Source organism: Rosa chinensis, chromosome 6, assembly GCF_002994745.2.
Source record: "Rosa chinensis cultivar Old Blush chromosome 6, RchiOBHm-V2, whole genome shotgun sequence".
NCBI classification, from domain to species: domain Eukaryota; kingdom Viridiplantae; phylum Streptophyta; class Magnoliopsida; order Rosales; family Rosaceae; genus Rosa; species Rosa chinensis.
This window is the reverse complement of record NC_037093.1, coordinates 13,126,535-13,150,215: the sequence shown is the minus strand read 5'-3', so window position 1 is coordinate 13,150,215 and position 23,681 is coordinate 13,126,535. Positions and strand designations below refer to the sequence as shown.

The 23,681-nt window shown below is 37.2% G+C and overlaps 2 protein-coding genes across 4 annotated transcripts; one reads left to right on the top strand and one right to left on the bottom strand.

Annotated features, from left to right (window-relative positions):
- Positions 1-703: 703 nt before the first annotated feature.
- On the bottom strand, positions 704-5,004 carry LOC112173091 (PI-PLC X domain-containing protein At5g67130). Its single transcript, XM_024310638.2, has 9 exons — positions 4,820-5,004; positions 4,663-4,728; positions 4,393-4,515; positions 4,174-4,311; positions 2,381-2,479; positions 1,827-2,130; positions 1,485-1,708; positions 1,274-1,360; positions 704-1,139 (listed from the first exon to the last, which is right to left on the bottom strand). Exons 1-9 carry the CDS (start codon positions 4,826-4,828, stop codon positions 987-989), a joined length of 1,203 nt encoding a protein of 400 aa, XP_024166406.1. The 5' UTR covers positions 4,829-5,004; the 3' UTR covers positions 704-986.
- An 11,981-nt stretch (positions 5,005-16,985) lies between these two features.
- Positions 16,986-22,795, top strand: LOC112169621 (probable receptor-like protein kinase At1g49730). Of its 3 annotated transcripts, XM_040507868.1 has the most exons (10): positions 17,145-17,225; positions 18,194-18,249; positions 18,564-19,115; positions 19,449-19,736; positions 19,836-20,097; positions 20,203-20,255; positions 20,608-20,675; positions 20,818-20,907; positions 21,268-21,352; positions 21,417-22,795. In XM_040507868.1, the coding sequence occupies exons 2-10, from the start codon at positions 18,216-18,218 to the stop codon at positions 21,977-21,979; spliced, it is 1,995 nt and encodes a 664-aa protein (XP_040363802.1). In that variant the 5' UTR covers positions 17,145-17,225; positions 18,194-18,215; the 3' UTR covers positions 21,980-22,795. The 3 variants fall into 3 exon arrangements, with proteins under 3 accessions (XP_040363801.1, XP_024162445.1, XP_040363802.1); XM_040507867.1 differs by lacking the exon at positions 18,194-18,249 and having other exon boundaries at positions 16,986-17,225; positions 21,417-22,793; XM_024306677.2 differs by lacking the exon at positions 18,194-18,249 and having other exon boundaries at positions 16,986-17,225; positions 21,435-21,979.
- The last annotated feature ends 886 nt before the right edge of the window (positions 22,796-23,681 follow it).

The window sequence follows — 23,681 nt, the reverse complement described above, 5'->3', positions numbered from 1 at the left end:
GACTACATCTGAGTAGCCAAGATTTTTAGAGGAAAGCCAGAATCGGATCACCCCAGTTTCATTTGGATCATAGTGTGTCCATGAAACCAACTACACCTCTATGATCTTGCCTAACAGACCCTCAAAGCTTTACATAATTATGGTGAGAAGGCAGCCACTTAAGGAGCGATCACTTCTTTTCCTTCCAATGCAAATGGTTGCTGTCTACTGTAGTTAGTATACAAAGAAGCAGAATACACTTCCGAATAGGAATTTTGAAAACATTTTTAAAGATCAATCGGTTTTTATCAATTCAAATACTGTAACAAGATGGACTTTAAGTTAGGAAAAGCCCAAAAGCTAATCACCCAAAACTTAAATCAATTACGAAAGAATTTTTATTTATTCTTATGGTCGTTTTGTATGAAAGGGATAATTGTTAGAATAATTACGTCGAGTATGGGTTTGTTAACTACATTATTGAATATTATGGTCTTTGATTGTAATGATATTCCGATGACCTCTTAGCCTCTAGGTGGTGACACCCATTATATTTATTTATAGATCATAAATTCATAATGCACCATAATTGACTGGCAGCCAGAGTAGACAAAGATATGAACATGATTCTTCACATCAAACACTCACATGGTCACCAACAAATTGTCCCAACCAGGTCACCAGGACAATCATAAAATAGTTAACAGAAAGAGCAGCTCAATAATTTAAACAAATGGACAATTCATGTGCACAATGCCAAAATATTCAGTCCAAAAGTAATTCCTATAGTCCTATACATACAGCCACCATAAGAAAAAGCTGGAAGAATTATACAGACATAGTGCATGTTTTTCTATACGTACATCTTGGAGGATCACATGAGTTCCACTAAACACTACTACAAATTTCAAATTGGATAGTCCACAATTGCATGTTGGCTAGAATTTCTTTTTGTTTTCAATTATGTTATGTATATAGAAGAGAATAAATAGATCAGGTTATACAATCTACAATGACAACAAGAAGGTAAGGGTCACAAGAACAGGCCCATACAACACTGGTCCTCTATTTGAATAACCAAAGCTGCTAGCACCAATTTCTGGTGCACTTTCCGGGACTATAGCAGCCTCAGGCGGGCATGTTCCATAGCTCACATTCGCCTGTGTCAACATGAGAATACATTACAAATTTACAAGCAGACATAGGTAATATTGTAATTTGAAACTGCTGTTCAGATTGGTCTTGCTGATCTAACAACAGGAGATAAATAACGTTGGGGATATTTAGTACTCACCCTGCAGTTGGCTATGCTTGGACACCCGCAAACTAAATGACCATTTACCACATCTACAGCTTTAGGAGCGCCGCCACCATCACTTCTCTGAATTGGTTGATTACGGAAAATGAATTAAACATATATATTCGAATAAACTGAGCATCTACCTAAGTTAACTACTAGCTTTCTAGTACTTAGATTTATTGATTTTTTTAAAAATCATTCATACCTTGTAAAAATCAACGGCAATGAAGTTAGGCCATCTTTTAGCAGCCACATTGTAACAGGTATTAACCATGTCAAGCAATGAATCTGAATTATCTTTGCAAGATTGAGGGAGGGTTGGGACATCTCGGAAATAGTTCACTAGGACTAATGATCTCGTTGTTGTGTTCATGGCTGATGATTCCGCACGGTTTGGACATGATCCAGCTTTCATGCCACCATTTCCATCTATATATTTCAGATACATCAGAATTGTCTCTAATTTTATTAAAACACAAAATTAATTTACAGAAACAAAGAGAATCAATTGTAACGAAGTTGGAAGAGAATAAAAAATGGGACTCACATTGGTTTTCCACCATGTAACTCCACTGGTAGGCAATGCCTTCATCAGCCTCTTTTCTTTGCTTAGAAGTGAAGACTAGCAAACGCTGATTTTTCTGGATCATATCAGCAACCGTTGGCCAATCTCCACCCTTTTTGGGCATTCTTGATACTGGGAACCAGAATTTTCTCAAGCCAGCAGCATCAAACACTTTGGTCAAGCCCTTTGGTGATGTAACGTAGTCTTCAATTATGATTGTCACAATCTCAGACGGGTTTGCTTCAAGAAATGCTGTAATTTCTTTCAGTTCTCTAATGGCAGGTTGCTGATACATAAATCAGATCATGAAAGATTAGTATGGAGTGATTTTGGCGCTCTACTTTCACACTCTACTTCACTTTTAACGACTCAACAGTTCAAATGTACTGAAATGCACGTGGAGTGCCAAATCACTATGTACGTCTTCAAAAAATAGCTTTTTAAATATCTATAAGCAAAGATGTGAATAATTAACTAGGATTCTAGTAACTTAAAAATAATTTCATTCGTCCGCAACTCTGCATATATACACTTACAAAAGCTGTGTAGTTGTAGCAGTTGCCACCGTACGAGTGACATAACCAAATGTCACCTAAATAGTCATACATGTCCAGCATTAAGCCTCTAACACCATTCTGCAAGATGATCATACAACTTCGTAAACATATCTCATAATTTTGAAGTGCAACAAGAAATCAACTAATACGAATAGTACATAGAACAATGCAGAATATTCGCACTCGCCTAATTATTTATCCTATCATGGCAATAAATACTTATTTTTGCCATTCGTAGAAATGATTATTAATATTGAATCATCTATCTGATTCCCTAGTTTTTTTTATGGTCAATATATATCTGACTCCCCTCATGGGTCATATGTTTATTGTTAGACTGATTCATATGGTCTGCTTGTATTATAAAGCAAGCATGCTAGGTACGTTTTGCAAGTAGTCATCATCATCAATATCATAATATAGCCCCCTTTTTTTTTTTTTTTTTTTTTCAATCATCATCATCATCATCATCATTATCAATATTATAATTATATAGCTGAGTTCTTTAGAGATTTTATATATTATAAGTATATGCTTGTTCCCTTCTTGCTCAATAGAAAATAGAGGAAAAAGAGGAAGAGAAAAAAAATCGAAGTCAAAACACACGTAATCCATAACAATTTGATCTTAAAATAAAAGTCAGGTAAAAAACCCTTCAGACTTGCCTATCCTTCTACGGGTGTACAAGCATAAGTAACATGATATTCTTGCTGGTAAGCGAAGACTCATAAAGTACAACACTTTTTTGCTTCTTTCTTTAGAAGTGTTTTTGAAGTTGATCACTGTTTCATCTTCATTGTCAAGTTGTTATGTAATCCAAAGTTCCTAAATTCCTAGAGTTATGGTACGTAGTTTAAGTGACCTACACGCGCGTGGACGATTTCGAAATGTAGATGAATATTGTGATATTTGCAGATGACTCCGGATTCAGCAGTTACTGGAAATCTCTTACATATCCGTGCATGAGTATCACATAGATTGAAAGACCAATACAAAATTTAGGTAGGATATTCCAACATGGATAAATGCCCATCAATGCTTAAATTAGGACCTAGATAAAACCTAGCTCGGACCACTATTTCATGATGAATCCTACCGCAGCTACCGAAGCGTCCATTTTTAATTCAAACCGCGTCAAATTTTGCCAAGCTAAGCTATCAATTTCAATTTCAACTACCATGATATTTATTGATGTACAAAACTGCAAACATATATAGCAGAATCAGACTATAGGAGGACAATCACCACGTTCAAATAATAAACTGGTAATTTTTAAATGTGATCATGGTCCAAGCACCATTCATTTCGGATTTAGAACATAGTACTTGAGGTTTATATTGAACCTATGATATAAGTGAGATAATCTAAAACCATATAATCTTGAATCCAGACTCTTTTAAACATGTTATAAATGTTAACAATCCTTTAAAAAAAAAACAGAAAAAAAGAAATGTTAACAATGTGTTTGTCGTGTGAATCTCGGCTTTCTCCCACTTCCACATATTATTGAAAAAGAACAAAAAATCATTTTCATCCCGCAATCTAATCTCCCTCAATCATTCATGCCTTGTTGTTTTCTGGTAAGGTATGGTTTTTTTCCAACTATATTACAAGGTTGTATGCTATTGTTAAATATCTCGTTGAATATCACTATCACAAAAAAAAAAAAAAAAAAAACATATATATAATATATGTTCGTTCTTTCCGAGAAAAAACACAAGAAAAAATATATAATTTGAAGATAATTAAGGAAGATAAGGAAGGACACATACATTAAGCTGATCGGTGATGGAGTCCTGCTGATTAGTCGGAGCCAAAATCACAGATCCCGTCGCCGACTTGTCACCGAGTTTCGCAAAGGAATTGTGGGTTGTTAACCAGGAATACCTGTTAAACGGCAGCGTTTTCACCTGTTCAAGTGGCCACACCATTACTGAAAGGACATGCAAGAGCCAAAACCAAAACTGAAAATTAAAAATCAAGTCTATTACTTGAGAAATTGGACTTATGGGCTTTATTCTAGTGCATTTCGGCAAAAAATTATTGTTTGCAACGCAAGTCTCGCAGTGCAATCCTGAGTCGCAGTCACTGTTCTTGATGCATTTCTCTCCCTCCTGGAAAAAGTAGAGAAAACAGAGTATGATTGATGGTTGGTGTTGGGGTTTTAGTTGACGAAAAAGTGTGAAATTTGAGCAAAAAATGAAAGGGTTTTCAGTTTTGATTCTTTTGGATGAAAAATTTAAGATTACAGAGAGAGATACCTTGCGGGCTGAAGAAAGGTGAAGGAGACAAAGCAAAGAAAACAGAGTTGCAATGAGCAAGAGTCTCTGCAAGTGAAAACCAGAGATGGATTAGTAAGTCATACATAAAGCAAAAGAAGGAAGGAAAGAAGATGATGATTAAGAAGAAGTTGATTACATGATCCATTGCAGAGAGAATAACAAGTTCAATGAAATTGCTGCACACAGAAATCTAACAAAATAAAAACAGACTGAAGAAAACTTCTTCTTTTGAGACCAACTAGTACTCCAAAACCGAGTCCAGCAATTTGAATTGGAGGGGGTTGTCTAGTATTCAAAAGTTCTTTTATGACATGCTTAGGTTTGGTCCCACACAACATCTTTCTCTTACATGCAATATAATGAAAGCTGCCAAGTTGACAACGCGATTGTTGTACTTGCTACTTTGGTAGCGTACAGAATTTTTGTGTATTATTAGTCAATTTCTTTTGATGTTTATTATTTGTCAATTTCATTTGATGTTTGTAGAAGTTATGAATTCAAATTTTACGGACAATAATAACGTTTAGTGGTTCAAATTTTTAGAAGGAAAATCATACTCGAGTAAGAAGGGCTCCAGATCGAGCTTGTTACATTTGATGGCATCCACCTGATTCACATGAAGTTAATATTGAACTCTCTATTATCAACAATACAAATAATATTGCTGCTTGTTTTGTTACCAGATATGCCCAAGAAAGTCCCTTGTTGGCACTTGGCAGGCTCTAGAAATCTTGGCATCACAAACATCCTCCTAGCTGAGGGTTTGACCAAGGTTCTAAATCTCTGCGATATTTCCGATATATCCCCCGATATCTCCTTTTTTCGACGGACCGATATATCTAGGGGGGTAAATATCTTATCCGTCACCGTTTCTGCGAAATTTCTCCGACATCGTCAAATATCCCTGATATATTATATATTTGCGATATATCCCGATAAAGTGAAGAAATATCTGTAAAATTTGAGGTAAAAAAAAAAAAACTCAGTAATTCTCTAAATGAAAATCTGTGTGAAGAGAGATTTCCTAAAGACAAATTTGAGTGAGGAGAAATCCCTTCAAGGTGAATCTAGGTGAGTAGAAAATCCGCTTAAGGCGAATCTAGGTGAGGAAAAAAATCCGCTCAAGGCGAATCTAGGTGAGGAGAATTGGATAAATACCCTCAAGGTGATTTTGGGTGAGAAGTAATTCTCTAAAAGTCTAAATGCAAATCTGTATGAGGAGAGATTTGGTACCGTGTAGTCTGTGACTATTTCTGTAACTCTGTATGTAGTTTGTAACTCTGTAGTTGAATAATAGAAAGAAGATAAAGCCATAAAGGTTCAATTATTCAAATGAGGACAAATGACATTGCAGAAGGAAGTCAAGGAACCATATATGGATGACATGATGAGAAGAGAGTGCAGAGTACGGAGTATTAAATTTTGGCTATGCATCTTGAAAAAGTGAGGAATAACGAAGCTATTGTGTAGTCTGTGTCTTAAACCTGAAATTTTTTTTGGAAGTTGTCTCTTGTTTTAGTGGATCAACATAATTAAAAATAGAAAGTGATATATGATATGAAGCAAACTACAGACGGTTAAATAGTTAAATGTAATTCATCTTTTTTATTGATTTTATTTTATTAAGTGCAATGTTTATAAAACTATACAAAGGGCCCCAAATTGATCAGGGAAGGAAATTTCCTACCAATTTCCCATAGAAATTATTGGTGGGAGACTTGAATAATAATTTGGTGGTCAATGAAAACAACTATATAGATCTTCTTTATGTTGCAAGCGAGCTGCTTGATAATGGTATTGATCCACTTCATGATTGGATTATGCCTGCACACCTCGATGATGAAGCTGGAAGACCTCTTCCACAAGTTGTAGAAACTGCAACTAATGCTAGAATCAATGTAGAGATAGTCTTACATGAAGAAGTTGTTAAAAACCCAGAAGATAATTCAGATAGTGATGATGCGTGGGGTGGTACAGCAACTCCAGATAGTTCTGATGTTGGTGGAGAGGGTGGAAGCGGAACAGGTGGTGGAGGTGAAAGATATGAATATGGACAATCTTCTGTGGATGGAGGATTCCAATTTACCTGTGAAGGTAATTTTGATCATGCCACCCAAGATGAAGACCACGGAGTGAGAACAACTGGTCATGGTGCTCAAGAGAAGACCCGATATGGGAGGAGGACTAGAGGTGCAACTGATGATCAAATTACCCCATCTGATGTTTCTTCAATTGCCTTAAGTTTTGACTCTATCAGTTTAGGCACAGAGCGCAGTGGGATCTCAAATGAATCTCATGAGCCAACAATCAATTTAGTTATAATGCTTATGGATATAATCAATATGGAGAAGTATATGATCAGTCATCTAGTTGGGTTCATCCTTATTATCCCCTTATAGGGGAAACAGTCGGCAGCTCTAAAGAGATCTATAACTATCATGTTCATCACTACAATTCGCACTATATGGGTCATATGTCTTGGTCTGATTATTGCATTTTCGTAGACCAGGGAGCGGCTTTTCAACCGCCTAGAGTCTCTTTTTGGATGTAGATGAAGTTTACATTCATATGTATTTATATGTAGTTCTAAATTTCTAATAAATTGACTTTTTTCAAAAACGATATTTTCGTACACTGTATGTATCCGATATCTCCCTTTTTCAAAGTACCGATAGATATGAAAATACCGATATTTAAAACCTTGGGTTTGACACTTCATGAAGGTCTTGTTAAAGCTTTACAAAATGAAATCAAAGATATCCAAGGGGAATGTGACTATTCGGTTCTCATTAATAGCATTAATGGCTTCTTTAATTTTCCCCTCTTGGGCGCTTAAAAACAATTATATGAGACATCAAGTGGCTAGCTGGATTTCTTTTCACCACATCTTGCTGGGCAAATTTCACTGCTGATAGACTAGCAAAGATGGTTCACTGCAAGCACTTCATGAAGCCTCAAGGATGGTTCACTGCGCGCAAGCAATTCATGAAGTCATGACTATACTATAATTTTTTTTTTTAAAAAAAGTCATAAATGTTCAAGTAAATCAAGAATATGTATTTGACTAAAACTCTAGGTTACTTGCTCTAATTGTAATAGATTTTATATTAGAGATATTCTCATAGAATTTTAGTAGATATCCAATCAATGTACGATTATGTTTCCATGTACAACTCTATCTCTATACTTGTAATCCTATAGAGGTTCCTATTATCAATTAAAGCACGACTCAATTCTCTCCCAATTCAGTTTTCCTAAAACACGTTATCAGCACGACGCCCTAACCCAAAAACATAATAGCCAAAACCCTAAATCTGAATACAAAACCTTGAAACCCTTGCGGGGTTCGCCGCACACCTTGAAGCCCTCGACACAAGGAGTTCAAAACCTGCAGTAGAACAACTAGAACCGGCTGGAAAACTACCGAACCGGCCACCTAAAGCTCCAAACCACCCGCAACAAATACTCCACTGGTTCACCACCTTCCGGACCTCCAATTGCTACTAAAGTTTGCCAGCAACAGCGTCTCAATCCTAGGATACAGGAATCGAAAGTAGAACCCTAAAAACCAGTCTAGAATTTGTTGAACCGACTGCCACAGAGATTGAACCTCCTGCAGAAAAACCAACAGAAGAGAATATAGCAGCCTCAAGCTTTGGAAGCAAATAGAGCAGCTTTGGAGGCATATAAGGCAAAGCCATCATCCCAATGACTCGTCATATGGATGATTTGCTCCAGTATGAGTATCTGAATGAAGAAGACCCCAGAAGGCTGCGGATCTTGCTCAAAGAACGCTTTGACAATGTCCGTGACTCCCTGCTTCCTGACTTAGAAGTGAGATGACACAATCTCTGCTTCTATGATTTCAAGTCAGTTATTTACTATAACTCAGAAGCACTTCACATTAAATCCTTAATGGAATTCTGTGGAAAAGATATCATAGATACGATGTTGATTGAGAGAAATCTCTCTACCTTCCATGTCTTTGCATTGATGGTTGCTAAGAACTATTGAATCGATGTTACTTCAGGACGGATCACAAGGTTTCATGAGCTCATTGGAGCGATGAATGTCGCTGAAAAGCATGACAACATTCTTGTGAATAACTATAATTCGAGACCTGTGGAAACAGAGCACATTCCGGAGTCCAATTACATTCGCGCCCCTAAGGGAGGGCGCAAAGAGAAAAATCCTAAATCTAGGGACAATTCTGGACGTTTTGGTACTTATTCTTGCTCTAATGAGGAAGGTAACCGCCAAAATAGGCGGATACGGAACCGAAGAGGTCAACGTGGAAAGTGAGAGAGAGGAAACTCCTCTAGCCATGTTGGTGGCCCCACCAACACTAAGAGCCATCTAAATGACACTTTCAAAGCGCCTCAATCAATGGAGTCTGAGCACAGAGATGAATGTTCCCGATGTGGAGTATCCGGTCATTGGGCACACATTTATAGAGCTCGTGAATAAATTGTCACTGCCTACAAAGCATATTGTGAAGCAAGAGAAGCTCACTATATGGAACAAGAAGATCAAGAAGATGATCTAGAATGAAGGATTGAAGACTTCAAATCTAGTTGGGATCAATAGATCACTAATTTTGTTTAAGTCTTTATTTTTCCAAGAGATGTAATAGGCAATTGCCATATACTTTGTAGTAAATGCCATTGGTTTAGTTTTTCTTCACATAGGCTCATCCAAAATGAGTATGATGTCTAGGAAGGTTTTGAAATAAGTGGTACATAAGCGAACTTTGCTCCACCGATATCTCTCTACTCACCTGGTCATGTTTATTTTGGAGTTACCAAAAGAAGTCAAACGACTACCTTTGTTTTGCATTTGTTAGATTTAATTAGATTCTCTCTAGTTAAAGAGACAATGATGTAATCCTGTTTGGGTTATAAAAAAAATTTCGAGTTCTTTTCATTATGACTCTATTTTGATTCTGAGCATATTAATTTGTGACTACGATGGCTGGGCCATCAATATTAGTGCAAGGACATGGAATAGCCCAAATTCCATTTGCCAAATTGCACCTTGATTATTATCACAAAAACTCTCTACACTCCTAGGGCGAATCAAACCCTATTGAACCATTCAAGCCAAGGTATTCCATGCAGGAACACATGTAGAGAACGGAAATGAGTTCCTTTCTATACCTCTAATGATTACGAACAAATGCGCATCTTAGAGAAATTTAAGTGTTTCTCTAGTGGACTCTATGTCACTATTCGAGCTATTAAATCTAATAAAATTATAAGAGAAGATTTCTTAGATTTAGACACATATTGACTTTGTCACTACAGAATAGGTCATCATAATCATGATGATCCGTCTACTAAAGACTTCACACGGACATCCATTCTTTCGAGCAAAATGAAGCATGAATCAAAAGTTAATTCATGGACTAAGTGTGACCGCCGCTGCTTCCGATGGCGTCACCGTCGTCCACCACCAGCATGGGGTTGACACAGTCCCTATCCATGACGTCATGGATGGCGTCCATCATGGTGATAGCACATAGGTGATGTTTTAATCACCAACTTTGCTTCCAATAGCGTTTTAGACGCTCAAGCCTAACCAAAATTCTCATTGATTGCTTCTAAGGCCTCTCGCTCATTTTATAAAGCTCATTCCTTAGGGAAATTAGGACTGAGACCGTCCTATGCAAAGGATATGAACATACTCATACTGTTCTTACATAGAATCCATGGGGATTCTATGGACTGATTCAACCAACTTGCAGACGTTTAAATATTTCATGATGTTGGTTGACACGCAAACATGCTGATCATGTGGTATGCCATTGTCCACTGTAAATGCTGCTTATACTACACTCCTAGCACATATCATATGACAACGGGCTTACTCCCCAGATCATCCTATTTAGTCAATTGGACTTAACAATGCTAGAGAGTTTACATCGAAGACTTTCAATGGTTATTGCATTGGAATTGATGTTGGACATCATATTCCCATAAACACACCCAAATGGTCTTGCGAAAACGACTACAATGGTAGCCGTGACATTGGTAATGCACACTAATCTCCTTATATCCACTTGGGGTGATGCAATATCGTATGCAGCTATGCTAATTCATTTACGACCCACCACTACTCAATCTACCTATGCGTTACAGCTAGTGATTGAGTACCAGTATCTCGTAATTATGCATATTTGAGTGTGTCATTTATGTGCCAATTGCGCTGCCACAGCGCTCGATGATGGTTCCTTACTGATGAATGGGTAACTAAGTTAGATTTAAGACTCCAACAATTGTCTGCCACTTAATGCCCTTGCTAGGCGATCTCCTTACCGCTAGATTTTAAAATTGTCACTTTGATGAGATAGTCTTCTCGTCGTTAGGGGGAGTTAAGAACATGAATGTTCAGTGGGAATGATAGGAATTGTCATGGTCTGTCCCCACTATGTCTCATCTCGATCCCCGCTAAAGTGACAAGATCACACATATCTGCTATAAACATGCTTGCAAGGATGGACGTCCCTATTAAAGGACGTAGCGCCACCCTACACGAAGGTAGGCATGACGCTAACGCCATAAAGAGTGGCACTCTGGCATTACAGGCCATGGCCCCAGCTAGGATGCATGGGAGACCCATGGTTTCGAATGATACTTTGACACAACCCAATCCTTTGATCATTTATACTCAAAATCTGTCTCATGAAAATCTTTTGGATTATGGTCATCGTTGGGGGCTGCCTCAACGTCAGAACCTATTATTGAGAATATAGAGTTTTTTGAAAATTACACTAGTGTACATGAGATGTAGGATAGAAACCCCATCATGATTGATGATGTATTCACACATTTCATTGCGCATGAGTTTGTTGAGTCCAATGATATCAAGCCACGCTCTGTTGATGAATGAATGCCAACGTAGAGAAATTTGGCCTAAATGGAAAAATGTGATCCAGGTTAAGTTGGATTCTCTAATTTAGAGGAAGATTTTCAAGCCAGTGACACCTCCTAACATAAAACCTATTGACTAATGGGTCTTCGTTTGAAAGCGTGATGAGAAAAAAAAATGGTAATCTCGCCTTATGGGGCAAGACTTCTCATAAAACTTCTTGGAATTAACTACGATGAGACATATTCTCTAGTAATGGACGTCATTGCACTCCACTACCCTAGCAGTTTGGTAGTTTCCGAATAACTGAACATGCAGCTTACAAATGTGGTCACTATGTATCTCTATAGGGATCTAGATACATAATATATATAAAGGTACATGGTGAACTTCATTCACCCAAGTCAAGTGGCTTTAGACCATGGAGTGCATTTGCAATGAGGTTGTAATGCTCACTAAAGTAACGACTTGGTTGGGAAGGAATATATCAATGCCCTCGCATCTCTAAGACAAGTTTCAAATTCCATCGCGGTTCATGTTGGACATGATCTTTATTGGAAGCCCTTAAAGAGTTAAGGGAAACTGCTGAACACTTGAAATCAGAGTTTGAGATTAAGGATCTTAGGAGAACACGATTATGTCTCGGTTTGGAACTTGAGCATCGTGTTGATAGATGCTTAGGCATTTTGACAAGGTCAAGCCTTCAAGCACCCCTATGATCGTTCGTAGTCTTGATCTTGAAAATGATCATCTTCATCCAAAAGATGATGACGAAAACGTGCTAGAGGTAAAAGTGCCCTACTTAAGTACAATAGGTGCATTATTGTACTTAGCTCAATGCAGAAGACCAAACATCTCATTTGCAGTGAACTTGTTAGCTAGGTGCCAATGCGACGCTATTGGATTGGTGTAAAAGATATCTTTCGATACTTGATATGTACGATTGATATGAGCTTATTCTATCCATACAGAGAGATGATGGATTTAGACCCATCACACACCAAGAACACCGCCAACACTGGCCTACATTCTTTATCCCTATCCCAAATAACATTGGTGTTTTGGAAGATTTTGCTGATGTTGGGTACTTCTCTAACCCACACATAGGTCATTCCCAAACTAGATATGTGTTCACCATGGATAAGATCGTGATATCTTGGAGGTCTACAGAACAGACCCTAGTCGTTATATCTTTGAACCATGCAGAGATTATTTCTCTTCACGAAGTAGTTCCTGAATGTATATAGATTGGATCCATAATTATACATGTTCGAACAATTGTGGTTTGAAGTCTACCACAGATGAGCCTATGAGCATTTAGGATAATGCTGCTTGTTTTGAACAAATGAAGCAAGACTACATTAAAAGCGACAACACCAAGCGCATAATTAACAAGAACAGACTCTCCTTAAGATCAAAGTGAACTAGGTTTGATCTGAGGACAGTATGGCAGACTTGCTCGCTAAGTCATTGCCTAAATTCTACTGTTGAGAAACATGTTGGTAGCATCGTTTTGGGAAGTTATCCGAACTCCCATGACCGTAGTCATCAGGGGAGATGCAAACATCAGGGGGAGATGTCTACATGTATGGTCTCGAAACGTGAAGGGTGTGTTGTGTTATTTTTGTCCTTCGACCGAGGTTATTTTTGTCCCACTGGGTTTTTGTTACTCGGCAAGGTTTTTGACAAGGCAACGAGAGGAGCACCACGTTTGGGCGACACAAGGGGGAGTGTTCAAGTAAATCTAGAATATGTGTTTGGCTCAAACTCTAGGTTACCTGCTCTAGTTGTAATAAGGTTTATATTAGAGATATTCTTGGTGAATCCTAGTAGATATCCAATCAATGTACGATTATGTTTCGATGTACAACTCTGTCTCTATACTTGTAATCCTTTATATAAAGAGGCCCATATTATCAATGAAAGCACGACTTAATTATCTCCCAATTTAATTTTCCTAAAACAATGAAGAGATTCCAAAGAAAATAGTATTCCTGTTGTCTATTTACTTCTCTTTGGGGCTATTGTCTTCTTTGTTTTGAGTGTAATCCTAAAAAAGTGAGTGTGCTACAAGTGTGCTAGGTAGTGTACTCTATTTAGGGGTGTACTTGGTAGTGCATTCTATGTACCGGCTACTTTTGACGACCCCTAGGGGCAGGGCCGGTCCTGAAAATTAAGAGGCCTAGTGTGAAAATTTAAATGATGCCTTATTAATCACGACCTCAATTAGAAAAACTAAGAAAAATGTTTTGTATAAATAGAAGGAAAAAATAGTGGAGGCCTAAAAACATAAACAAGGAAGGAAAAATATAAAGACAAAAAAAAAAGTCAAGAAACATAACACAAGATCAAAGAAGAAAGTAGAGAGGCCTTAGGAATGAAAAGAAAAAAAAACAATTAAAAGAAGAGAGAAGATCACAAAAAAGGCAAAGAAAAAATTAGATCACAAAAAAGGCAAAGAAAAAATTAAACAGAGCTAAGCACCCATAGGTGTTGAACCCAAAACCAATCAAGCCTAACAACTTAAAGCAGAGTTGCCAATTGAACTGGACAGCAATTCTATAGCTACTAACATTCTTGATGTATATATTTGTTAAAGCCATTAAAAAATTGAACTAAGAGGCCTTCGAGAACCGGAGGCCTTGTGCGGCTGCTCCATTTGAACAACCCCAGGGCCGCCCCTGCCTAGGGGTGTGTCGTTATTGATTGCTTACTGAACTGCATAATAGATGACATTTTCAACTAAAAAAAAACTGTGGAATGTATGATATTAAAATATATACTCTCTGATACCCGATATTAGAGTGTTTGAATCCCCTCTCTATTTATTTATTGAATCACATTTTGGAATTATCAATTATGTCTATAAGCTAGAGTCCCTTCCGTCTTCAAGTGTTTGCTTGAAGATCACTCGAAAAAAGAGAATGGTGTTTGCTTCTTCTGTTTTTTGGCCGGTAGAAAGGTGTTTGCTTGAAGCAGCTTCTTTCTTTAGAATCTTGCAACTTATAAGTAACAAATTTGACATATGTTGCTCTTAAAAGTGCACTTAAGTCTCACAAGCAATGTTGCTTCATCACGAGTATAGTAACAACAACGTAGACGAATGTTTAATGTTGTCTTTCAGGTACTCCTCGATTAGCCGTCACAAGCAACTAGTCTACAGCTCAAGCAATTAATTCCCTTCCAGATTATTATTTTGTTGTGGACTAATTAATAAACTCAGAAAGTTACATTTCAATTTGTATAAAATTAATTTTTAGTTAACAATTACAGTAATATATCTAGAACATTAGTTTGTTGTAGTGAAGAAGAAGACAATAATTAAAGAAGACTACCGGCAACTTTCCTAAAATTTTTCCTTTAATTCCAACGAAAAGATGCAGTTCTATTTTAAACTATTTTTTTTTTCTAACTACACAATAAGTTTGAATCGAATTCAAGATATCTGATTCACAAAAGTGAGATCGAGACTTGTGTCATTACATCAAATAGTACAACCAGAGAGGAGAAAGCGATGATGAAGATGGCTCAAACTCATGTAGATCCTTAGGAAGTTTAATCTAAAACTTAAGTCTAATCTAAAACTAAAACTACATATGCATGGTTGCTTAAAAAATTTAGGAAGTTTGGGGAGCAAATCTCGTTACTAAAAAATATTGAAAATCCTAGCGGTGAAGACTAAGTCAGAGATAATTAATCAAATTGAATTTTACTTAAATTTGAGCTGAATTTGAGTTCTGAAATATATATATATATATATATATATATATATATATATATGAGCGCAACATAATCTTTGAATATTTGTCTCTAATCTGCTCATTTTTTAGCACATCACCATAACATGAGAGAGATTTCTTTTATATATGCTATAGAAAAAAAAAAAAAAACATCATCATGTATTTCTTCATGCCAACTAAAAAAACCAAAGGGAAAAATTCACCAACGGTGTCTGGACACTTAAGGGACTTTCAGAATGATACCTGAACTTACAAAGTTATCAATGTGATACCTGGACTCATTTTTTCGTATCAACATCGTACCTACGGCCAATTTCCGTCACGGAGCCGTGACGGAAATTGGCCGTAGGTATCACATTGATACGAAAAAATGAGTCCAGGTATCACATTGATAACTTTGTAAGTTCAGGTATCATTCTGAAAGTCCCTAAGTGTCCAGACACCGTTGGTGAATTTTTCCCAAAACCAAATCATCAACTTTCAATATGACAAATGAAAACCTAAAAATATCATCAATGCACTGCTGTCAAAGAAACATTATTATAGTTGAAAAATTAGCAGAGTAATTTTCTCTTCAGAAAAACCCAAAAAAACAAAAGATTATTGCGGGCCGAAAACCAACCATCCTTTTGAACTTGAAAGAGTATGTGTAGTCCTCACAAGCTGTCAGGCCACCAGCATGAGATGATTGGACACATCAGGATGGTTTCCCATGAAAGGCGATAGGTATCTTCATTTTATTCATTAATTGGACCACAGCTACAAACAAGTTACTCTATACCAACATATTTTTTTTGGACAGAAGTATATACCTGCATTAATCTTTTGTTTTTTCAGATGGAAAGATTTGCTATTGTTGTTTTAGATGGAAGCATTTGCTATGGTTTCTTTCAGGCTATAATAGGAGAGTGATTTTTTTTTCCCAACAGAAAGATGACAACTCTATTAATAATACAAAAAATTAGAACTAACAAATGTAAAAAATACATTAAAATAAAAAATAATAAGGATAAAACGAGATGCGACAATGCATCGAAAAATAAACTTAGTAAGAATACGAATAGATGCAATAACGCATCTAATGAAGTCCCAGATATAAACTGCATTATTGAAAAAGTTACAAATGGTATGACCGACTATAAAAGGACAATTTTCTATTAATGTAATTGGTGATATGAATATGACCGACTAAGCATATTCCTCACACATCTTATATCGAAAAGAGGACAATCTTCCACATTTGTTACTGATAGTGTGACTGACCATAAAAGGATAATTTTTAAATATAACTGGTGATATGACTGTCCAAGTATCTTTTACGTAAAAAATACACTAAATAAAAAGTAATCTTCCACCAAAGTAACCATTGAACCAAAAATGTAAATACAAAATAAAAAGACCCACCAAAGCCCGGACAAGATCTGTAAACGCGGCCCAAGTTAAGATTCATCAATCAAACCAAGTTACATTTCACATTCATAGTTTATTGAGGGTAGTGAATTTCATCATTATGTACCCTATCTCAGTTAATCTGGGTTCCTACCTCCTAGAAGACAATGCTCAGTGACACCCACTATTACTATAAATTTCAGTAAATGAGAAATTGAAAGAATTTGATTCCAGAACTTGGGCGGGCCCCATTTTCAGTACACTCCGAGAGTCAAACAAAACCTTGACCCCTCTCTCTCTCACATGCTTCACTTACACAGTAACACAAAAAATGCTCACAGCCTTCCTTCATTTTTATGGTTCCAAAATGTGCTAACACACTCAGTCGCTGTTTCTTCCCAAACCCCACTTCAACCCCACCTCTCTTTCTCTCTCGCTGAGCCCAGCTTTCCCTCTTCTTTTCCACCATGGTGTTTTACAGACTGGGATTTCTTCTGGGTTTTCTTGCTTTTATTGGAGTGCAGCTAATCCCTCTAACAATAGCTGGTTAGTAGATTTTCTGGGTCACACTTGGCATTATTGTTTCTTATAGCTCTGCTTTGGTTTCTTGTTGTTTGGTTTTGCTTTGTTATGTTCTGTCTTTCATGTGATTGAAGAGGCTGCATTTAAGTTTAGTTGTTTATCATTAAGCGCAGCTTAGTTTCTTTCTCCTTCTCATTGAAATTCATGTTTTGGGCCCTTTTTGGGTTATTTATTGTTATATGTACTAATTCTGGAGATGGGTCTATTTCTAGTCCTCGACTTTTCTTATTTTGAGGCAACCCGTGAGTTCTATTTTTTTTTTTTTTTTTTGGCTTTTCCTATTATATTTTGCTGTGATTTTCAATGGTGGATTTTCTGGAATGTATCAGTTTCTGGGAAGTTTGGAATTTGACAAACTCATTGCTTTGGTGGTGGTCCTGGATGTAATTAGCGTGCTCTGTGTTTAAGTTTTCAGCTCCTTTTGTAGTGTGTTTCTTCGTTTCAGCTCAATGGACGTTTCAGAATCTTTTTTTTTTTTTTTTTTCTCTCAAAGTTGCGGTTCTTTCCATAGGAGTTCATAAACAAAGTGGTGGACTGCAACTGGGTCTTTGTAGTTTGAGTAACCTCTCTGGTTTAAGTATTATTATTTCCTCATCGAGTATCTTGTATTTGTCTTTCATTAAAATTGAAGGTTGTATCTTATAATTTAATGTGCTTATATGTGCTTGCTTGATCCTGCATGCTATACCAACATGGTGAGGTCGATAGAGGATTGCATCAATGACAAGTAAAGGAACATTTATTTGTGCTTTCTTTGTTTTCAAGCTTCATTACAGTAGAAGTTAACTGAACTCCTTGGGACAATCTAAGAAAAAGTAAAAAGAATCTTCTTCCGTGGGTAGAGTCACTGCTGATTAAGTATCTATTTTATTGTGAAAAATCTGCTGAGTCTATCTTCTGTATTCAAAGCCTTTTTCTTTTTCTCTCTGTAGCAGGGCATGCATCCTAAATTTGATGTTGGGTAACAGGGTTTGGATTAAGATACTTAGTAAGTTCAATCCCATCTAGTCTCTAAAAAAGAAACAGTACATGTTTGGAGACCCACACACTTTTGAGCTGGGCCAAATAGAAGATTTAAAATTTCATGTTAGTACATTGGACATTGCCAATGCAAGATTTGGGTTGTTAATGTATTTATCTATTTTGTGCACAGAATCTTTTGTGTCCTTCACAAAGCTACTATAAGTTTATTTTGTTACATAATTTTATCACATGATGAGCTTTAAATGAATTATGGTTTCTTGTGATCAACACCAGAAAATTTTCATTATGAGTTCATGACAATACCTTTTACGCTTGCAGACTGTCCATTGAATTTAAGTGGATCAAATGCTACTCTAGTAGCCTCTTTGTGCTTGAATAGAGATGACAGAGGGAAATGTTGCCGCTACATAAATGCTTTCGTTGCAGTATCTATTGCTCAGTATGCAAATGCAACAAGCAACTTAGGGGTGCCTTCAAATTTATCCAATGCATGCCTCGATTTCATATCACAAACCTTAGAATTGCATGGAATTCCCCAAAATGCAACAGCTTTCTGTGGTTTGGGGACAAAAATCCCAGTAAATTATGAGTGTAAGGGTCGAACAACTGTTACACAGATGGTGCAGTCTCCGAAATTCCCTGATGTCGTGGAAAATTGCAAAGTACCACTGTCAGGGGAAAGTAATTGCAAGAAGTGTATAAATGCTGGCATTGTATATCTTCATAACCTATTAGGAACTGAAAATAACATTACATTCAGTACCTGCCGTGATGCAACTTTTGCTGCAGTAGCAAGCCAAGTTGATAATGCTTCAGCTGTTGGCATTGCAAGCTGTTTCTTTCAAGTCCAGGGGCTTAACATCCTACCAGGTACTCACAATTTTGGCAGAAAAGATTTATATTGCATGTAACAGAGGAAATGTTCTAGTTCTAGTTTTCTGGCATTTTCCAAACTTCTTAGTGATCTTTAAATTTAATATCATTTTTTCCCTTACTAGTTGGAATTCTGTTCTAATCTGTTTATTTCAATATTTTAATCATGCATCAAATTGTAGTAGTTCATAACTCAGCAGGTATAACATATATTCATGGTAGTTATGTGATGCAGCACTTGTTAAAAATGGATTAGTTTTCCATATATTTTAGTATCCAAAGTCTGATACAATAATAATTCAGTATTCTTTGTTGCAATCGTGTTACTAGTTTCAGAGCCATCACCATCATCCACCCCAAAGGCATCTCCAAGTCCATTGGTGGCTGCTAGCCCAAACCAACACTTGTCAGGTGTAGCCTTAAGTGAAAAACATCATCCCTACCATCTGACCCTGGTTCCAGGTATCGGCATTGCAGTAACTGCTGTTGCCGTAATGATGCTTTTAGTCCTGATAGTTCTTATTCGTAAGAAAAGCAGAGAGCTAGTGGATTTTGGAGATATAGATAAGACATCAAAATCATTTCCCCCACCTCGTCCTTTAAGGAAATTTCATGAAGGTACAGTTCTGTCTTTTTCCTGATAGTTTGTCTTCTTGATGTCTGGTAATTGTAAATAATCATTTCACTGGGGGTCTCTTGGATGTGACTGATGTGCAGGTCCTCCATCTATGTTTCAAAAATTCAGCTACAAGGAGATAAAGAAGGCGACAGACAATTTCAATACTACCATTGGACAAGGGGGATTTGGAACTGTTTACAAAGCTCACTTTAGTGATGGTTTAGTAGCAGCAGTGAAGCGGATGAACAAAGTTTCCGAGCAGGGGGAGCATGAGTTCTGCAGAGAGATAGTGCTTCTTGCCAGGTTGCATCATCGGCATCTTGTTTCTCTTAGGGGCTTCTGCATTGAGAAACATGAGAGGTACACAATTATATATCTGATCAGAAAATGAATTTGTGCATGTTTGTGGACATCATGTACATGCCTCGATGTTTTATCTGGATTGTGTTTAAACTTCCATGGCAGGTTTCTGATGTATGAGTACATGGCAAATGGTAGCCTGAAGGATCATCTTCATTGTATGTTTCTCCATCTCTTCAATCACTTGTGCTGAGAATGGTGCAACTGTAAAACAATTATAAGGATGACGATAGTTTCATGATGTTTTTTACTGCATTTGAAATCATCCCTTACAACTTAGTTTTGGTCTCCAACAGTGCAAAACAATTATGACTGTTTAACAGCACTAGTTCCTAAAATCTTGGTGACATCACAATACCTATGGTGATTCATTTCTTTTTCTGGATGATAAATACAGGCATTCAAATGCTAGGAAAGACATTAATATTACCCTTCTCTGATTCAATTTCAAAGTAACATTTTCTAAAGTCATGGTTTCTGATCCTTAAGTTTGCTCTCATGTTCATGCAGCTCCCAATAGAACTCCTCTAAGTTGGCAGACTAGAGTTCAAATTGCCATTGATGTGGCTAATGCTCTGGTAATTTGCCGAATTTTCTCATTTTGGGACTGACTACTCCAATTATTCTGACCTTTCAGATTTGTTTCTAGCTTCTTTTCTATAGCCTGATACATAGTAAAAGATATTAATTACACTTTTTAATTGCTGTTTTGACATGCAGGAGTATCTCCATTTCTATTGTGATCCTCCTCTTTGCCATAGAGATATCAAGTCCAGCAATATCTTACTGGATGAAAATTTTGTGGCCAAGGTAAATAGTGGCTGTATGCACAATTACCATTAATAAATGTGCTAATATCATTGATCTTGAATATGTCTCTAACAGTCAACACATATTAATTGTCTCCTCTTTGAGTTGAGGCATTTAAGATGCACGGACACTATAATATATCTTTTAAGATTTAGGCATATTCTTTCTGGAAGGGAATGAATGCCAAGACACCCACTACAACAAATTTGGGCTTATACAACGGATTGATATACAAGGATTGATAAGTTCCTTGCAATACGTTGTATTATACAAAGAATACCTTAATTCCTTGCATTTAGTTTCCATAACATGCAAGGAAGACATAAATTCCTTGAACCAAGTTTATTTATTCTTTTTCAGGTTGCAGACTTTGGCCTTGTACATGCATCAAAAGATGGTTCAGTTTTCTTTGAACCGGTAAATACTGATATCCGGGGAACTCCAGGTTAGAGAAATTCTATTTATTAGACTGAAACATGAACTTTATATTTGGTGCTTAAGATCTTCAGAATGTCGGATATCATCAGGTTATATGGATCCCGAGTATGTCGTTACTCAGGAGTTAACAGAGAAAAGTGATGTATACAGCTATGGTGTCCTATTGTTGGAGGTAGTGACTGGGAGACGAGCGATACAAGACAACAGGAATTTGGTTGAATGGTCACAAAAATACATGGAATCGGAATCAAGGGTACCTGATTTAGTCGATCCCAGTATAAGGGACTCATTTAACTTGGATCAGCTTCAAACACTCATTTCTGTTGTCAGCTGGTGCACCCAGAGAGAAGGCCAGGACAGGCCTTCAATTAAACAGGTGCTTAGGCTTTTGTATGAGAGTTCGGACCCGATGCATAGTGGATTTATAGCATCTGTAGACGACGAAGAGTACGGAGAGACAGAAGGAAGAGGAAGGAACAGTAAAGGCAAGATGCATAGGAATGACATGATCTGTCACAGTGGGGATGGGAGATATCTGGCTTCTTCTTCAAGTACATCCAGGTCATATTGTAGCAGAAGCTTCTTGCTTGAAACTGGGTCTCCACAATCCCCGCCGAATATTTTTTCTGTTTGATGCATGCATTCGTTTGCTGTAGTCACCGAAAAGGGGGGTCGCACTTGTGTATGGATGTTTGAAATCACTAAATCAGATTTCCTTTTTCAAGATTTGGTTCACCTCAACCTTTTCAGAAGCACATCAAACAACTTCCTGGTGATGGTATGAGAAACCGTTTTTTGGCTGTTTTTGGGGAAGCAAATTCATGTTTGCTTTTAATATTGCTATGAAGTTGCACAATTTTGTAACCAGCATTTAGAAAGGAAGCGATAGAAGTTAATGTTTTGATGTATATATACTTCCACATAATTCAAGGGTTTTTTTTGTGGTAAAAAGGTTTAGGAAGATTTTACAATTTAAACTCAAATGAGAGTTTCGAGAAGACGCCATACGCACCCTAACCCTAGTCTAGTCTTAGGTTTTGTGGGGGGTTTTTCCCTCGTCCGGTGGTGCCCCAACGTCATGCTGGTTGTTGGCCTTGCGCGATGTTGTGAGGTTTGATGCCACCGGAGGGGTGATTGTTTTCAGTGTTCGGGTTGTGGCTCTATAGGATTGCTGTGCTTGGAGGAATGGTGGAGGGTGGTCGGCGTCGGGTTTTCCAGTACGAAATAGTTTCGAGGCAAATCAGGCAATGGAGGTCATGGGTCAAGTTCAAGGGACGGTGTATGGCCGTTTGGGATGGTTATGGACCTACCAACATCTTGTGGGAGGAAGTCCCGGTCTATGCACTATGTGCGCCTTTTTGTCCTAATAAGGTGGCGAACCATTTATCTTGTCATATGGTCGTCTTGTGCAGTTTATATTTCTATTTGTAGGTATTCGATTTTGATTGATAAAATGCGTTTGATGGAAAAAAAAAAAGTTTAATAAGATTTCGTGTCACTCAATGAGATTTGAGTAGAATCACTAGATTGTTTTAGAGGCAATATCTTACATTTCATTATTCGAGGGAAAAAAACATAGGTTTCAGTTTTGACTAGGGTTTCGGGTTAACTTTTGCTCCTAAAAATCTTGTACATAATATGGATGTTGTAGTCAGTGATCACAAGGCCGCTTCTATGGCTACCAAAACAAAAACATCTTGCAAGTTCCCAGAGGACCCAAATTCAACTAAAAACCTCAGAATCCAAGGCCAAACAATGGAAGGTGCCATGAACCCCATGGCTGTGGACGACATTATCTACCAAATCCTCCCACTCCGTCCCACAAAATCTGCCGTTCTCAGGAGCTCTCTCTCAAAGCAATGGCAAGCCGTGTGGCTTTCCCTCCCTGCATTAGAGTTCGATGAAGGTAAGCTGCCACGCGATGAAAAGGTTGAGATACTTAAACACGTACACAAAGTTCATCAACATCTTAAAAAGGTATTTGGAGATCCGTAACAACGAGAAAGAGAAGAAGTTCTGGGAAAAATTGAGGCTTGGATTGGCTAGATGTAATTAAAATGTGGCCTGCAGCAACATCGCCGATAATTCCAATTCAAATATTAAGTATTTTATATGTGCATCCAGACACACATTTACATAGCAAATGCATTTTGGAATAGAAGCTGATCAGGATCAATCAAAACTGTGCGAGGTCAACCGGAGAGAACAATAAATATGGCACATTATCATACCTCTTTTTTTTTTTTTTTGAGCAAAAGACTTCATGTATAACTATTTGTTTGTAGTGACTAATAATACAAACTGAATTCGGCATTCAGAGAAACTTTGATTTGATT

Bases quoted from the DNA above. Each gene is read 5' to 3' on its own strand.
- LOC112173091 (XM_024310638.2), bottom strand. The intron at 4,516-4,662 runs GTATCTCTCTCT...TACTTTTTCCAG, and splicing joins ACCTTTCTTCAGCCCGCAAG to GAGGGAGAGAAATGCATCAA. The intron at 1,709-1,826 runs GTGAGTCCCATT...TGAAATATATAG, and splicing joins TTACATGGTGGAAAACCAAT to ATGGAAATGGTGGCATGAAA.
- LOC112169621 (XM_040507867.1), top strand. From the start codon at position 17,147: ATGGTGTTTTACAGACTGGGATTTCTTCTGGGTTTTCTTGCTTTTATT. The intron at 20,256-20,607 runs GTATGTTTCTCC...ATGTTCATGCAG, and splicing joins CCTGAAGGATCATCTTCATT to CTCCCAATAGAACTCCTCTA. The intron at 20,908-21,267 runs GTAAATAGTGGC...ATTCTTTTTCAG, and splicing joins ATGAAAATTTTGTGGCCAAG to GTTGCAGACTTTGGCCTTGT.